The following is a 17,934-nucleotide window of genomic DNA, read 5'->3' as shown; positions in this document are numbered from 1 at the left end:
GCTTTCAAAGGGCTTGATTAGGTCCTGTCTATCGTGACAGTCTCCCTATCTGAGGGTCAACTGATTTGGGACCTTAATTACATCTACAAATCCCTTCCCAGTAGTACCTAGATTTATGTTTGATTGAATAACTGGAAGAGGTGTGTATACTAAAGGCCAGGAATCTTGGGGGTAGGGGGACAGAGGGTGGGCTACGGTTGGCAATATCATCTTATATTTGATTTCTTTTTTGCCTATCTCACCTATCAGAAGGTGAGCTTCATGAAGGAAGGCATTTTTGTCTCCTTTTGTTTACTGTTGTATCCCTAGCGCCTACAACGGTGTCTAGCATATGCTAGGTGCTCAATAAACATGTGTTAAAGGACTCTTTAGATCACCACGGTTGTGTTTGTGTGTGTGTGTTTACAGGCTGGAAATAGGACTTCTAATTGTATATGTAAAATTCTTGTTCAGTGAAACCTTTAGGAGTCCTTGGAATTTCACATAATTTTCTCTCTGCTACAATTATTTGAACGGCTTTAACAAAATATGATTGATCTTCATTATTCATGGATTCCGTATTTGTGAATTTGCCCACTTGCTAAAATGTATTTGTAACTCCAAAATCAATACTCTCAGTGCTCTCACGGTCATTCGCCGACATGCACAGAGCGGTGAAAAACTTGAGTCATCCAATGCCCAATACTAGCTGAGGAGGTCCAAGGCCATACTCTGCCTTGTTCTAGCCTTCCTACCGTAAAGGTGTGCCCGTTTCACGGTCTAGTCAGTGCCATGCTTTTTTCCTTTTTGTGTTTTTGGCGGTGGTGATATCACTGCTTAAGATGGCTCCTGGGGCCGGCCCGGTGGCCCAGGCGGTTGGAGCTCCATGCTCCTAACTCCGAAGGCTGCCGGTTCGATTCCCACATGGGCCAGTGGGCTCTCAACCACAAGGTTGCCAGTTCAATTCCTGGAGTCCCACAAGGGATGGTGGGCAGCGCCCCCTGCAACTAAGATTGAACACGGCACCTTGAGCTGAGCTGCCTCCCTGATGGCTTAGTTGGTTGGAGCACGGGCTCTCAACCATAAGGTTGCCGGTTCAACTCCCGCAAGGGATGGTGGGCTGCAACTAGCAAGGGCAACTGGACCTGGAGCTGAGCTGCACCCTCCACAACTAAGACTGAAAGGACAACAACTTGAAGCTGAACGGCACCCTCCACAACTAAGATTGAAAGGACAACTTGACTTGGAAAAGAGTGCTGGAAGTACACGCTGTTCCCCAATAAAGTCCTGTTCCCCTTCCCCAATAAAATCTTAAAAAAAAAAAAAAAAGATGGCTCCCAAGTGTAGTGCTGAAATGCTAAAGAAGACAGTGATGTATGTGCCTTACAGAGAAAATCCGTAGAAGAGACAAGCTTCATTCAGGTGTTCATTACTGTGCTATTGGCCTTGAGTTCAATGTTAAATAATCAACAATATATATTGCACAAGGTGTCTAAACAGAAATACATGTAAAACAAGGTTACCCACTGAGTGGTTGATGTGGACCCTAACCATGTATTTTTCCCAGGAGCAATGGATCAATCTTCACTAATTCATTGTTCACAGTGTTCAAGTTAACGTTACAGAACATAACAGCTACAAATAACAAGATGACTGTATTAGCCCCATTTTACAGATGGAACAATGAAGTTGAGAGATGTGAAATGGCAGCTCCTGGCACACTCAGCACAGCACCCTGGTTTATTTGCTTCACAACACTCATGAATGATAACTGTGTGTATTTATTTATCTGCAGTCTCAGCCACTGCAGTTGTAAGTTCCGTAACAGCCCTTAGGGATTTAGGAATCTTTGTCCATCTTGTTCTGTTATTTCCCCATGCCAAGAACCACTCCAGGCATGTACCCAACCAAATGAATAAAGAATTTTCCTATATGTTATCGTGTAAATATTAGGGGTGATCGATACTTTGAAAGGGAAAGGCAGTTACTTTCCTTATGTTAAACTCAAAATATTTAGCAAGACAAATGCCGATTACAATTAATGGAGAGAGAAAACCAGAAAGATCCCCAGAGCTGCCTGAAGTGGCACTGTCTCTGGAACCCAGAGAGCAAGGGACATCACCTGGGTCGGAAACTTCACAGCTAAACTCTGGCAACTCTACAGAGTAAGGGAAAGAAAGATACACTCTGCAATAGTAGTTTCGCATGGTATTCCATTTATCCATGATGGAGAAGCCAGCAGACAGAACAGACCTGGGCAGAGATGGTGCCTCTGGAGCCAAAGCTCAGGTGAAACCATATGTGTGGGAGAGAAACTGAGGCCAGCAAAAATCAAGAGCAGGTTTTTGAACCTGGCCAGGAGGCAAAGCCTACAGAGAGAGAAATGCAAGTTAGACAGCGGGGGGCTGTCGGGTCTGAAGAGCTGATTCCTTAAAAGGTCTCAGCAATCCCAGCCCAGGCAAAACCGATGGGCTCCGTGTGCCTGCTGCCACTTCCAGCAGCAGTGGGGTTGATGAGAAAGAGGACTCAGGATCTTATTCGTATAAATACAGAGAGGAAAGAGATATCAACCCCTTATATCAACCCCACTATGACAAGTAACAAGAATTCAAGACAAAGAGGCGGGATTCCAGAATTAATGTTCACTGCTGCTCTGAGCAAAACTGAACAGTAAACAATAAGGACTTCAAAATTAAAACAAAAGAGCCACTTCAGTATTCCAATTTAACCTTCAAAAATAAAGAAGATCTGAAGCGCCATGAGCTGAGAATTCCACTCCACCTCAACACCCTGTACTCCTGAGTTATTATGAGAACAGACTGCAACGCAATTCAACTCATGTTCCAAAATGCAACAAGCAGCTCCAACAGGACATGCTGAAAGCAGCAGCATGTCTCCTCGTTTTCTGATTCATATTTTGGTAGCAAGGTTACAATTAGCTCACCAGTGGAGAATAAACCTATTTATAACACAGCAGTCCACCTGAAAGACACAATCATCTAAAAAGGTTTTTAGAGGAAAATGAAGTGCTGCTTCTTCCTGTATTAACTGCAGGTTCCCAAGGTCCTTTCAGCTGAAGTCCTCAGTCTAACCTTCCTGTGTTCACAGGCACCATTCTGGCCACCTCTCAGCCTCCATGTTCTTATGTAACATTTACATAGTGCCATAAACATACTCAGAGTTGCGTAAGAATTAAAACGTTGCCAAACCAATAAAGCCTAAAGCAGGTCACTCCCTCCCGACTGCCTTTGATTAGCACAGGTACGCTGCCCAGTCTAGGATGTAAGAGCCTGTCAAAAGACAGAAATTAACTTGAGGAAATCTGACACGGTCTACAGAAATGCACAAATAAGAAGAAATTAACCACACTGTGACACGTGGTGCTTCCATTAATCCCGAGGGTATGTTATTCTGCCCCATAAGATAAAAAGTAACCCAGCATTGCTTGTTCACTGAAGTCAGAAACTATGTCTAAAAATACCTCCCAGCCAACTGGCTATCAGTAAGTCAGTCTCACAAATGTCCCAATCAGAGCAACACAGGACTGTTTCCTTACTTTACAGAGGGAAAACCTAGGCAGTCACAGAAAGGTTAAGTGACTTGTTCAAGGACAACCTGTAAGGGAGCGAAGTTCTGGGGTGGAAAACCAGCCTCCTCCCTCCATCTGGCTCTAACCTTTAACCATCTTATTATGTTTTAATCATATCTGTTCCAGGAGCTCTTTTAATAAAACTAATCAGAGATTCCCCTTTTCTCTATAAGAGTTCACTTTCACTGTACTTCAAATCCATGTCCACTCAACAAAATTACAAGACTTGGCCTGAAATGAGATTTTTAGCCTGCTCACAGAAATTCAAAATGTTCCTATCAGAACCTCAAATGTCTCCCTTGTTGCTTTTGTCTTAAGAAATGAATGTCATACTCTCCTGCCTCTCCTGCTACTAACTAATGCAATTTCACATTTTTAAATAGTAACGTGAAAATTCCAAAGCTAGGCCTAAAAACATGGTACATCTATCAAATGGATGCTGTTTAAAACCTGGAACTCATTCTCCTTATCACTGGCCTTTTCCTAAGTTGAAATTAATTCACTAATTAATAGAAACACCTATCCCTTGCTGCCCTCATGTCATGTCCAAGTACCAGGCATAGGCTGCCTGGCTCTGCCACTCCTCCAGCCCACCTAGGGAAGCATGACAGAGGAAATGCAGGGGAGGAAAGCAATCAACTTCTTGTTATCCCACAGCCTCGATTTTCCCAGAACTGACGTTTTACTTTAAGCCTTTTGCAACAGTGGTCTCTGTAGCATGCACTATTGGCAACTAGATGTGTCCCGGAAAAAACTGTAGTGTCTGGCCAAGAAGTTTAAAGGCCTTCGAGAATGTTTGCTGGACACACAACCTAATTTCCAATTTACCAAAAAAAGAAACTAATTCCCTATTATGACCACCCATCCTCACCCCAACAAACATCCATTTTAGGACGGTTACAAAAAAATGAACTCTGCCCTATTCAGAACCAGCTGGATTATCAATTAAACATTCTTAACTAGGCTCACAACAAGAAAAGCCCCACAGACACTACACCAAATCAACAGAGAAATGGCTGTTAAAAATCTTGGATACAGTAGAGACAAGATAAAAATTCCTATGGAAGGAATTTAAAGATTTATTCATACTCATATGAAATGACAACCTGAAGGCCGAGTCTCCTTATTTACCACCCCACTAGAGAAATAACATTACATGACCCTTTCCAAAAACATGGCCCACAATAAGGCCCAGCAAACATTATTCACAAAAACCACGATCTTAACCATCAACGTCAGGCTGTGTTCATACACCTTCACCATGTTGATCAGACCCATGGCATATTACCATGCACAGAGCAGCGAAACCCAGGCACACACATGAGGTGCTTAACAGAAGCATTAGCCAGTGAACAAAGACCCCACTGCACAGGCTACCCCACTGGGAACAAACATCAAACCTGGAGATAATGAACTTGTTTTTGAGACTCCAAAGTGGGATAATGTCTTTTCTTGATTGTCTGGTCTATTAAAGAAGCCTGAACCCACCTGAGAATCATTATTTTTAGTGGAGAAGAGAGCCACAGAACACACACTCCATCTCCCATTGCTGGAAGGCTAGGGGCTGCCGAGAAGTCAAAGCAGCAGGCTTTGCACATAGGAGCGAATACAATCCTGACAATCTCTCCCAGATCCATCTGTGGGTCAATAATCATTTCAATATAACCGCCAAATATAACCTTCATCTGCTACCCTAATGCCAAAACACATTGGGGATGACTCTCTTCAATTAAATATTTTAGGATTTCATCTGCTGTTCTCAGCCCCCCAAATCCTCAACACACTCGGTTGAGGGTCCCACAGAAAGGTAACCACCTCCATAGTGGGCTGGCGGGGGGTGGTATGGGGAGGCGGCTGTGGTTGTAAGATGAGGCTGTGTGAGGGTGGAGGAGTTGGTGGGGGGGGGGAAGGGTGGGGGAGAGGGATGGTGTGGGAAGGTAAATAAGTACTGACCAGGGGCCAGGGAGCCCGTCCAGAGGTGGGATCTTTAAATAATCTTGGGGGTTGAAGGCGGGTTCTAGAATTTCACCTGAAAGGCATCCACGAAGTGAGTAACTGAATGGGCCCCCTAGGGTGGGGTGGGGTGGGGGAGGCAAGATGGAAAGCAAATACACCTAGATGCTGATTGCCCGTTCTGGAACTAGGTTTCCTAGGGTGAGGGATTCCAAAGGCAGGCTCCAAAACGGCTGAGGGCCTGTTGGTCCCTGTTCCTCCAAAGAGCTTCCACGGGGCATGTGTGTTGGAGGTGGGGTGTTTGCCCCACTGAATTCAAGGGACCGCGCGAAGGGGAAATGGGACTCCCTTCCCCAGAACAGGAGGGAGGTCGGAGCGAGAAGAGACGCCCCACGCGCAGGATCGGAGGGAAGGGTCCGGGACCCCTCCGCTCTGACTCGAGACGCCCGGGGACTCTCGACCTCACGGCGCCTCGGAGAAGCTAAGACCCCATCGCCCCTGCCCCCCAGTCTTGGCGGGAGAAGAGGCGTCCCCCAGGGGCACCGGGAGGTAGGGAACGGAGACCGCCGCCCCTGGACAAGTGGAGGGGCAGAAACGCGATCTCCAAACTGGGGGCAAGGAAGCCTGCGCTCCCTCCTACGGACCATGAGGTGCTGGGAGCGCGACCCTCCCGAGCTCCCCGAGTCCAGCCCCGTCTGGAAGGAGGCTCGGGTCCCCAGGGGTCCGGCGCGAGCGCGGGCGCGGCCGGGCAGCCGAGCCTCGGGGGGCCGGGAGAAGCCACAGGGGGTCCCCCCGACTCCTCCGCGCCCCCCGCCCGGCCATATTGTGCGCGTGGGGAGGGGGCGCGCTGCAGACCAGGCGCCGCGGCGCGAGGCCTTGCCCTCGCCCGGCCCTCTCCATCCCGGCCCCCGCCCCCCGCCCGGGCACTCACCCTGGATCCCCCGGGGCCCGGCCCCGCCGCTGCCCGCGAGCAGCAGGACGACGAGGGGGAAGAAGGAGGAGGCTCCGGCCGACTCCGCCATAGTAACCGCCGCCGCCGCCGCCGCCGCAGCCCAGCAGCGCCCAGCGCGCGCGCGCGCCCCCGGCGCCTCCCCTCCTCCCGCGGCCCCGCTCCCGCCTCCCGCTCCTCCGCCCGGCGCCTGCACGTGCGCTCCCGGCGGAGCCGGCGCTGCGGCCGCCGCGCGCGCCCCCGAAGGGCGGGGCCGGGTGCGCGCGGGCGCCCGCCTTAAAGGGGAGTGTCCCTGTTAAAGGGGTGGGAGGGGTGCGCCCCTCGCCCCCCTTCACGGGTGGGTGTGAGCGCGACGCGGAGGAGGCGGAGCACCACACGCAGCCTCTGCCCCCCTCTGCACCCCACCCAGCGCAGGTTCTCCTCTCGGCACCGACCCCTCCCCCGCACCGAATGTTCTACGAGTCCCGCGCGTTTCTCCGTTCCCTTCGTCCCTGCTGCCCAGCCCCAAGCCCTTTCACGTCCCACCGGGCTCCTCGCAACCGTCTGCTAACTGATCTTCCCCCTGCAGTCCTCTGGACGCTCGGCACCCTGTGCGATCCATCATGGGATGGCCCTTTTCAGAACATAGCAAGGCTTTTTAATGCCAGTCCTTAGTCTCGGGAAGGCTGCTTATGAGGCACTTCGATTCTGCTGGCAGGTAGAACCCTTTTGATAAACAACTTGGCACTATGTACCAAATGCCCTAAAATATTCGTACCTGGTATTATCCCCTATCTGTCTTCAAGAAATAATAGAGATGAGGACAAATATTTACTAAAAGTGTTAACTGTTGCGTGTTTATCGCTGTAAAAAGCTAGAAACGTAAGCAGACAGTAACAAGACAAATGATGGCCCATTCATATGATGAAGTAGTATTTAGTAATTAAAAATTATTTTTATAAAAACTAATGACATGAGAAAATGTTGAACGATAATGATAAATGAGAGCATGTTACACATAAAAGCAAAATGGAAGGGGGTGGTAGAAGAGGGAAAACGGGGTCAAATATATGGTGATGGAAGGAAAACTGACTCTCAGTGGTGAACACACAATGTCATATATAGATGATGTATTATAAAAATGTACACTTGAAACCTATATAATTTTACTAACGAATGTCACCCAGATAAATGTAATAAAAATTAAAAAGAAAAAGCAAAATACAGAACTGTTTGCAATATTAGCCTAATTTTATTGATAATATGTATCTTTATGCAAAAAAGAACGGAAGGAAATTATCCAGTATTATCAGTAGCTAATGCCAGAATAATTTTTGACTTTTTCTTTAAACATTTCAGTATTTCCTAAATATTTTATAAACAAGTGTTACTTTCAAATTTAGAAAAAATGCTTATGAAAAGTAAGCTGAATCACCATATTTTTCTGAAAAAGAGTTCACTTTCTTTAGCTTAAGATGGTGAAAAGGGTAGGGTTTTTGGAGCCACAGTTCTGGACCTGAATTCTCCTTTTCCTACTAACTGGCTGTGAAAACTTGGGCAAGTTTTTAACCTCTTTAAGCCTAGTTTCATTGTGTAAGATCTAGGGGTGGAGATGATGATGACAAAAGGGTGGAAGGAGGAGTTTCTCAAATGGAGTTCTCAACTTGTAAGCTGTCACCAATTGAACACCCATGCTCACCAGAAAATAAACAAGACTGCAGACACACTCCCCAAACACAACTCTTTCTCCCCCCGACACACGTACAAAGTCACGCAAAGGCACTGTCTACAAGTGGGTCAGTGTAGCTGGATGAGTAAACACCTTATTTTTATACTGTTCTCCCTCACTGCCCCCCACATGGGCACCTCCTCTGTCTAGTCCATTTAACTCATCTCCCAAACTCTGCCTACCCACCCTTAGGGCTCCCAGCTGTGGTGGGCCCAGTGCTAGGTGACGGTGTTAGTGTCCTAGGGCTGCTGTAACACCACGGACTGGGTGGCTTAAAATAACAGAAATTTATTCTCTCACAGTGCTGGAGGCTAGAAACCTGAAACCAGGGTGTCAGCAGGCCCATGTTCTCTCCAAAGGCTCAAGGGAAGAATCCTTCCGTGTCTCTTCTAGTTTCTGGTGGTTCCCAGAATCCTTGGTGTTCCTTGGCTTGTGGAAGCATAACTTCAATCTGTGCCTCCGTCTTTACATGGTCGTCTTCCCTCTGTGTCTGTATCTCTGTCCAAATTTCTCTCTTCTTATAAAGACACCAGTCATTGGATAAGGGCCCAAGTTCAAGTAATTTTTAAAAAAAATTTTATTGGGGAATATTGGGGAACAGTGTGTTTTTCCAGGACCCGTCAGCTCCAAATCAAGACGTTTTTATTCAATCTAGTTGTGGAGGGCGCAGCTCACGGGCCCATGTGGGAATCGAACTGGTGACCTGGGTGTTAGGAGCATTGCTCTCTAATCAACTGAGCTAAATGGCCGCCCAAGTTGAAGTAATTATAGCTTGACTACATATGCAAAGATCCTATTTCCAAATGAGATCACATTCACATGTTCTGGGTGGACATGAATTTTGGGGGGATGCTATTCAACAGTCTATTCACCAAGCCCTGTGGTTGGGAAGAGAAAGCTGACCCCTCAGGAACATGACTCTGAGGCCATGGGGAAGGGACTGTTCTTCCCTAAACCTTGCTAAGGGCTGCCACTATGGCTGCAGGACCAAGAATCCCAGAGGGCACCTGTGGTAGCTTTCCTCCTAAACTGCAAGGTCAGCCACGTACCTGAATATACAGCCCAGGGAACCAGAATGCTGAGTCCACAGACCAAACACCACCTCCATCAGCCCACTTGCTAGCATTTGACTTTACCAAGATATTTCACCTCCCTAAAACTCAATTCACTCATGTGTAAAATGGAGCTCATCATAATAGTTCTAGCTCATAGGCTGTGAGGATGGATAAAGATATTGTATGTAAAGCACCTAGCATAGTCTCTGACCCACAGGAAGCGATATAAAAAGAATTGCTATTCTTATGATGGTGAGTTGACCATCACTACAATCCTATGAAGTGGTTGAGGCATGTCAGGGTGTGCACAGTTATGGGCGAGGCAACTGAGACCTAGGGAAGGTAAGGACTTGCCCAGGTTCCCATATAATTAAGTGTTAAAGCCACAGCCTACCTGTTCTGTGCTCCTTCAACATCGCAGCATCTCATGCTTTTTCAGAGACTGGTCTTCAGGAGCCAGCTGAAGGTGGGAAATTAGACTTGGTGGGGTGGGGGAGGGGGGTTGTTATATTCTTCACATCCTATTCCTGAGAGTTTGGGGCATCTGCTCAAGTCAGAGTTTTTCTAGGTGGTGTATCTACCTTGCCGTTTAGGTCCCAAGCTGCATGGGGACAAAGTGTCCAATCTACCTGTGCTCCTTGCTGCAGCCTGGCTCTCTGACCATCCCTGAAGTCCTCAGCAAAGTGTCCATTTCTGTAAGTCCCTTTAATCTTAGGGCTGGACCCACATCACAATCTATGAACTTCTAGTCAGCCCTGTTCTGTCCCTTTGTCATGAGATTCCCCGGAGCTGCCAGGACTCACTTTTCCAGGAAAAAGTCTTACTCCCCAGGCTCCACTGACTAGACCACCTGGTGGTACAGCTGCCTTCTTGGTTGCAGTGCAAGACACCCCACCTCCTAGGGGATCCAGCACAGTTTGTCTTGGTGAGCAAGCAGCAGGGTCATTAATCCCACGAAGGCAGCAGCTCATATTCAGTCATCCATTCTACAAACACTTGTTAAACACCTACACTATACCCAGCACAACATATAAACATAGGTAAGTCATGGTCCTTGCCCTCGTGTAACTTACAATCTAATAGAGACAAGCATTTAAAAAAGCAACAATGTGTTGCTATAGTGTACACCAGTAGCGGGTCCATGGGGGCACTTAAGACATGGATGATTTAACTCTGCAGAGACAAACCGAGGAGGTGGGAAAAGTCTCACGAATGGGCCATGCGACAGCTGACTGTTGGAAGAGCAAAGAATGTCCCCTGGATAGATAGGCTTGTCTGGGGCAAAGGAAGGCAGGAGATTGTTGCTGGCAGAGGGAGCAGTCTGAGCAAGATACTGAGGTGAAATTGCCTGGCATTTAGGGAAACCAGGAGCAGCAAGGCAGTACCCCCAGGGAGTGCAGAGTGAAGGGGACTGGTGATAGAGTTGAAAGGTAGTGTTGGAGGAATAGACATGGAACTGCACACAGAAGTGTACTTTTCTCCAGTATACTTAGAAGGATGTAAGCAAGGGGGTAAGTTGATCATATTTGTGTTTTAGAAAGACCACTTTGCTGAACCAAATGAACTTGAACTTAGTGCGTATGGTTGGAGGAAGGCAAGACTGGTGGTAAGGAAACCAAAGAGGAGGCAATTCTAGTAGCCCAGACAAGACCGTAGGCAGCAGCAATGGAGATGGGAAAGAGAAATAGATTCAAGAGATTTTAAAGAGGTAGAAACTACAAGATTGATTGGAAGTGAGGAGGAAATGGGATGGCGCCAAATGGTTCCAGGATAATCTGACTTGGGTGACGGGGCTGCTTGGCTCCATTCAGCAGGTTAGCAACAGCAGGTTTGGGAGGAAGATAATGAGTTCTCCATTGGGTATGCTGAGTTTGAAGGTCTCCTGCAGGTACTTGGAAATATGGATTTGGAAGTCAGTAGCATATAATAGCTATTCAAACATCTCCGGGGAGTGAGCAAATTCTGGAAGTACAGCAATACCGCAGGAAAGAGGAGATGGAGAAAGACCAGAGAAATAGGAAGAGTACCTGGAATGAATAGAGACATAGAAATCAAGGCAGGAGAGGGTTTCAAGAAATCAGTAGTATCTAAAGTTGAGAAGGGGTCAAGTAAGATGAAGAACAAAGTGTGTCTAGGATTTAATAACTTGAAGCCCACTGGTGATGTTTACCTGAGCAGGTTCAGTGGAAAATGGTGTGAAGGCCTGACGTCAGGGAGCTATAAGTGAATGGGAGGTGAAGGCTTAGAAAGACCGAGCATCATCTGTTCTTTAAAAGAACCTGACCATGATAGGAAGGGGAGATTTCCTTCAGAATGATAGACCAGTTTCCCTGAGCAAACCTGCTGCTGAATAAACAACTCAAAATACTCAGTAAACTAGCCAGAAAGCGCAGAATACTCAAATCAAAACTAAGGAACAAAGAGAGGAAAGCAGAGCACCAAAGCTGGCTTTCCCCTTAAGAATATTCACATAACTAGTGAGCTTGAATTTTGGTTTTCTATGGCAGGCAGGATACAGGAGACAGAATGCAAAACCCAGGTCTGCCCAAGGTGGGTTGTCTAATAAGCGACCCTTCACACAAAGCTGTGAGCCAGCAGGGGTAATAATACACTCAGTTGAAAAATGAACTAGGAATAATTCACTCTTCGAGGAGACTGCACGGGAAATTTCCTGACCTGAACCTTGGCTCTGAGTGACGAAGGGGGAATATCTTCCCTGAGGATTCATAAGCCCAAGCTGGCCTTCATGATTTATTCTCGTTCCAAATTCACCCTACTTTGGTGGTCTGAAAAACTATACACTATTTATATACAAGCGGTCCTGGGCTGGTAGTACCCCCTGGTAGTACCTGGAAGGAAGAAAAACAAATCATCTCCAGAGGAACCCATCTTCAACTCAGGCAACAAAGACTTCTCACAGACAAAAAAAATCCTAAAAATATAATCTACATAGTCAAAAATCCAAAACCAAAAAATAACAGTCAACTTAGAATTGTATGTTCGTAGAAAATGTCTTACAAAATTGAGGGCTAAACAAATGTGTAACTTATGTATGAATTCATGTATATTTTACTAATTGTCAGATATTCACTAATAGAAGAGAAATAGAGTACATAACTTCCAGGATAAGCGAGGGAAGGAAAGAGACTGAGATAAAACATAATCCAAAAGAAGGAAGAAAATAGGATGAGCAAGGAAAGAAAAAGGATAATATTAGGGTGAGATAAATAGAAAGCACAAAATGAGATGGTGAAAATAAATTCAAATACCTCCAGGATTCTAATCATATAAATAGGCTAAATAATCCAATTTAAAAATACAGATTTCCGGACTAGACGAGAGAGAAAAAGAAAAGGGGATTTCCAGAAGGACACAAGATCATAGAAGTGTTTTCTTTGTTTTGTTGCTTTCGTAAGAAGGAGAGACTGCAACTCCGATGCCTATAAGGGAGCCAAGAATTGCTCAAAAATACAGGAAGAGGAAGGAATAAGTGATAGCACCAGAACCTGGGTGGACAGTGGCACAGGATCCAGAGCAAGAGGTACAGGGAGTAGCCTTGACCTGGAGGAGAATGTTAGTGACCTTGTCAGAGGCTGGAGAAATCAGGTGAACAAAGAAGTTGATAGGCATGAGCCGGTCACCTGGATGACCCATCAGGGAGCAGTCATGACAGCCTGTTGAGCACAATATGGTCTGGAAACAGGATGGCAGGTGATGGTAGATGTGCTTGAAGAGGGTGGTGATAATTTGTAAAGGCCACCGTGGAGCATGAGGGTGGTGTCTAGGAACCCAGAAAAGCAAAAGGGGATTGTCACAGTGGCAGTAGACCAGGGCCGCAGGACAGAAAGCAGAGGCCTCTTTGACGGTACAGTTTCTTCTGGAAGTGGTCAGCAGCCCGGGGAGGATGAAGAGGGGATGTTTGGAGGCTGAAAGGGTTGAGAGTGGGGTGTAGGGGCTGGTGGGGGAAGAGATGGGCCAGGGAGTCAAGGGAAACTAAAGGAGGGCAGCTTAGGCAATGGAGGGAACTTGAACGAGACATTCCCGGTGGCTGAGGATGGGAGACTGGTGAGAAGGACTGCTACAGGCCTGAGAAGCCCACGCGCCCGAGTCACCCAGGCAGCGTCAGGGACCCAAGGTGGTCAGCAGCATGCAGTCTGTGCCCAGTGGTCCCCTGGGATGGTGCTGAGCGTGGGTGTTCTTGAAGAAAGCCCTCCCCAGGCGTTTCTCTCTCGTTTTCTGCTCCAGAAGCCATTTCAGGATCTTAGAGGCAAGGCTTCTTTCTTTTCTTTAACCCTCACACTGACCTTGTTCTACCCCAGCGCCTTCTTGGTAAACAGGCTCAGTGCCCTCAGCCTTGATGATTCATACTTCAGTTTCTATCCAGGCATGCCCAGTGGCCATGCAGGATGGTTCTCCTGGTCATTCTCCTTTTGTTGTGGACCTCTGAGCTTTTGTCTATCTGGCTGCCCCTCCCCACCCCCCACCCCACCATTACCAGGGTCTCAGTGAGGCCACAGTCCAGAGCTTTATACCACACATTTCTGGTACTGCTAGTCCTACAACCTCCCTACCTCATGGCCACGCCTCCCTGCAATCAGCAGGCACGCCCCCGCATAACTGCGGGAAGGCCCCTATCATTTTGTTATCTGACTTCTTGAGAACACACAGGCTCCTATTGCCCCATAACACCCAGCCAAATGTATGGCATTCTAAATCTGGAGCAGATTTTAGAAACGATTTAGTCTGTGTTACAGATAGAGCTCCAGAGGTGATAAGTGATTTGTCTAGGACGGAACCCAAACCGGCAGTCAAGACCTGTACATGATATCCATCCAGACTTACTTCCCCTACACATAAAAAAAATAATGTGCAGAGACTGACCATGTACTCTCCTAAGAGCTCTACATGGATTATTTATTTAATCTTCACAACAAACCCAAGAGACAGGTACTACCCTTCACCCCATTGTAGAGATGAGGAACAGAGGCATAGAGAGATTAAATAAGTGACCCAAGGTCACCCAGCTAATCCCAGTCCCGACAGCTCTCCTGTTGTCCTGGCTCTCTTGCTCACGCGCTCTCTCTCCCCATCCCCTTAAACACACACACACACACACACACACACACACACATACACACACCCCCCAGATCCTTACTCATCGTCTTCCCTTGCCTGGAAAGTCCCTGCTCCGTCGTTTCCATCTGGATCACAAGAGCCTATGACTCTCACCTGCCTACACCCCCTTCTCCTAGGTGAGTGCACAGTCTGCCTCCTGGCCACAGATGATTGCACCAGGGTTGGGCATCTGAATCAAGGGAAAGCAATAAATAGACTGGCCAAGCTATTCAGCTGCTCTTTCATGAGCATTTGACCTAACGAGGCATGGAATACAAGTTACTTAGATGGTGGCAGATGCTACAGAGTAGTACCTGGAAGCCATGCTGGGCCATGTGGCAGCAGGGTGAGCCAGGAGAGGAGAGGGTGCATAGACAGGGAGAAGCAGAGGCCGAGGGGAGAGAGATTACCCAGGGGTACCTGCGGGTGCGTGCGCACACACACCCTCCAGCCTCACCCACTCTAACAGTCAAATTATCCTCAGCACACACCCAGCCCAGTGTCTTCTCAGATCCTGTGAGATCTGGCTGTAGTTTCCACTACTGGTTTCTTTGAGATTCCCATGCATCTTTCCAGAAAATCCTCTTTTCACTTTCACTGGTTTGAGTGTGTTTGTCTTGCAACCGAGGAATGGATCCCTGGCTAGAACACCAGCTCCAGGAACTCTGCCTACTCTTCAGAGTAAGCTCAGGGTCTGACTCCTTCAGGAAGTGCCCCCGTCATCCCCGCCCGGTATGTTCATGTCTCCCTCCTCAGCTCCAGATCATCAACCCCACCGCTTCCATTTCCCTCCCCACATTCAGTGAATACGTGTTGACTGATGGAATCTTCTGACTTTGGGGCACCTAGTTCTAATTTTACCGTCTGAAGTTGGACTATCTTTATTGCCATCATTTTATGTTCTAGCAAATCCACACCTCCATCTATCATTTATTTATCCGGGGAACATGTATTGAATGTCTATGTGCCAGGCACTGGACTGGGCCTTGGAAATGGTTCAGGTGAAGTTCTTACTTCTTGCCCTGTAGGAGTTCACAGTCCCGGAGGGAAGTCCAGATTACCCTCGACCAACTGGTCACACCAACACACACACACTTCATGATCCCAGATACACACACACACACACACACATGCACACACACTTCCAGACATGGCTATTAACCTTGTCACATTGTCACACACACACACAGACATGGGCTCTATCTCATTTTCTCCTCCCCATTCCTCCCTCCCCTTCTTCACACCAAGTGTCCAGCCCTGTCTTCTGCCTCTCCTCACGCTCACATTGCTCTCTGCTCAGGAAGCTGCCCTGGGGTTCTCACTGTATCCTCCATTCTCCCTCCTTTATGATCATTCTGTGGTACAGGAATTGACACTATAGCCTGAGTGCGTGTGTGCCTTTCTGCTATTTTAAGACCCCAGCACTTTGCAAAAAACGTGGTGGAGAATACTGCCAGAGCCAAAGGGTGGGGGAGGGAAGGCTGAGCAACCTGAGCCTGGGGCCGACGGGGCGTCTGGGAGGTAGGTTATCGGAGCCAGCTGCAGAGCCAGCTGGAAGCTACGCTGTAAACCGCTGCTTGCCTGACCCAGTCTGGCCCAATGCGGCCTCCACCTTCTCTTTGCTGTGCCCAGCCCTTATCACCCCCCTCCCCATGAGTTACTTAGGAGTTTGTACACCAGGCAGCATGTAAAATTGTTGTGTTTCTGGAAACACACACACACGCAGAGAAGCCTTGAAATTCTTCTTGGACCCGATCCAGGGATTTATTTATGAAATTCCCAGGGGGTGGGAGAGACAGAAGTCTGGACTTCGCAGACTGAGTGCTGCGCCGTCATCTTATCCACATACCCACCAGCTCTAGTGTGCATTTACTAAATGCCCACTGCATGCCTGGGCCAGGCTGGGGGGGCAGGGGGGGCACATGCACAGGTGCTCAGGGCTCAAGACAGCAGGGATGCCTTCCCCCACCCCCATATCTCCACCAGAGGAAAAAACAAACACGGTGGTGACATAGTTTGACCATAATCACCCCTCTGTTCTCTCTCGCACCAGCCCCCACTTCCTTACTTTCTGGCTCTTCTCCCTGAGTCTGCAGCCTGTCATCCCCTTGCCCTCTCCACTTTGGAGCCCACGATGTCCTACGGGTGAATGTCTGGGTCCTCTAAAGAAGGGCTTCATGGCTGGTTTCTACACAAGTGAGAAATTGGGAGCTGCTTGTAGTGCGCTACATCTTCTACTCTGATCCTTTGCAGTTGGGCATGGAACACAAATAGGGTTTATACCGAGGCATGATGGGATCTGCCAGCTGCTGGAGAAAGCTGGGGTGTCCAAGCCTCTTAGGATGGTTTCAAGCCACTCCAGGGACATACTGCGGGTGCTTCAGAGGGAAGTGGAAGGAGGCTGAAAGTCAGGTTGTGGAGCTAGGGAGAGAGCCTTAATTCTGCTTCCACTGGAAAAGTGTGTAGCAACTTCCTGCTTCAAGGTAGGCCTTTGGATCTCTACCTCTTATCAGCTCTCTGCCCCTTATCTAGTCCACCATCTGAGAGGGGACTTGGCAGGACTCGAGGCTTCTGTTGCCTCCCTTGAGTCTATAGAGGTGGGAAGGGGTGGGTCTAAACGTGTCTTCAGTTTCCCTTACATACATACCTTGCCTTTGAGGGGGAAGGCACAGGATCTGTGCAATGACTGATCTTATGCAAATGTCGTGATTTTTCTTCAAGAACTTAGAGGTAAGCTCTCAGTTGAAAATATGGAATAGTTTGTCAGAGACGAGACAGAAAGACAGATAGTTAGACAGAAGGCCACTGTTCTTACCACAGGGATCGTGGGACTTTTAAAAATCAAAGGCCATCATCAAGAAAATAACCAAATCAGGCAACAAATAATTACATATATTAAATAAAAAGCAGACACCGGAAGAACCATAGGGACGGTGTCTTTTAGAAACTTCCCTATCCTAAGAAGCCTCGGTTCTGAGCTCTGAAGTTTAGGTTTCCCACTTTATTTAGGGAAAAATCCCAAAAGTTCCAGTGGCCTCACAGATCTCTGGAAGTTTCTCCCTCGCTTTGGAAGCCCGAGTCCGGTTACACAGAATGAGTTGGGGTGGGGAGATGTGCCTTCTAACAGCCTCTCCCTGGTGAGCAAGCAGGTGTGGGCAGGCTCACCTGCCTGGGAAGCCTGTTTTGAGTAGACGGGCCCATTCCTGGGTGGGAGGAGGACAGCGTCAGCCTGCCAGGGCCTGTATGAGAGCATGTGTGGATATGTTGGGAAAGGGTTGGCACAGTGTGAAAGGCACGGAAACACACCCCTCCACACACACACCCCCTAAAGCTATACTAAGCAATTATGACCTGCCTCTCCAGGCGTATGGGTAAATGCATCCATGTGAAACACGTGAAAGTCCAGATCTATTTCCGGGTACTTTAGTAGAAGAAAGACCATGGGCTCTGGGTTCAGACAGATCTGAGTTCAAATCCCAGTTCTGTTACTTACTAGCTGTGTGATTTGGGGCCTATCACTTAACCTCTCAGACCTTTGGGTTCCTCACCGGTCATGTGGGAATAAGAATTTTTATCTTGCAAAATT

At 47.8% G+C, this 17,934-nt stretch overlaps 1 protein-coding gene across 1 annotated transcript in view; it reads right to left on the bottom strand.

The window, feature by feature from the left end:
* Positions 1 to 6,607, bottom strand: part of ACVR1B (activin A receptor type 1B) — a 33,170-nt gene extending 26,563 nt beyond the window's left edge. The window contains exon 1 of the mRNA XM_081061495.1: positions 6,453 to 6,607. Within this exon, the coding sequence (XP_080917621.1) occupies positions 6,453 to 6,543 (91 nt within the window). The 5' untranslated portion in view covers positions 6,544 to 6,607. The remainder of the gene's footprint in view (positions 1 to 6,452) is intronic.
* Between the last annotated feature and the right edge of the window lie 11,327 nt (positions 6,608 to 17,934).

This window comes from Rhinolophus hipposideros, assembly GCF_964194185.1.
Source record: "Rhinolophus hipposideros genome assembly, chromosome: 9".
Taxonomy (NCBI): Eukaryota; Metazoa; Chordata; class Mammalia; order Chiroptera; family Rhinolophidae; genus Rhinolophus; species Rhinolophus hipposideros.
Note: the sequence above shows the minus strand (reverse complement) of the source record. Positions and strands in the feature narration are given on the sequence as shown.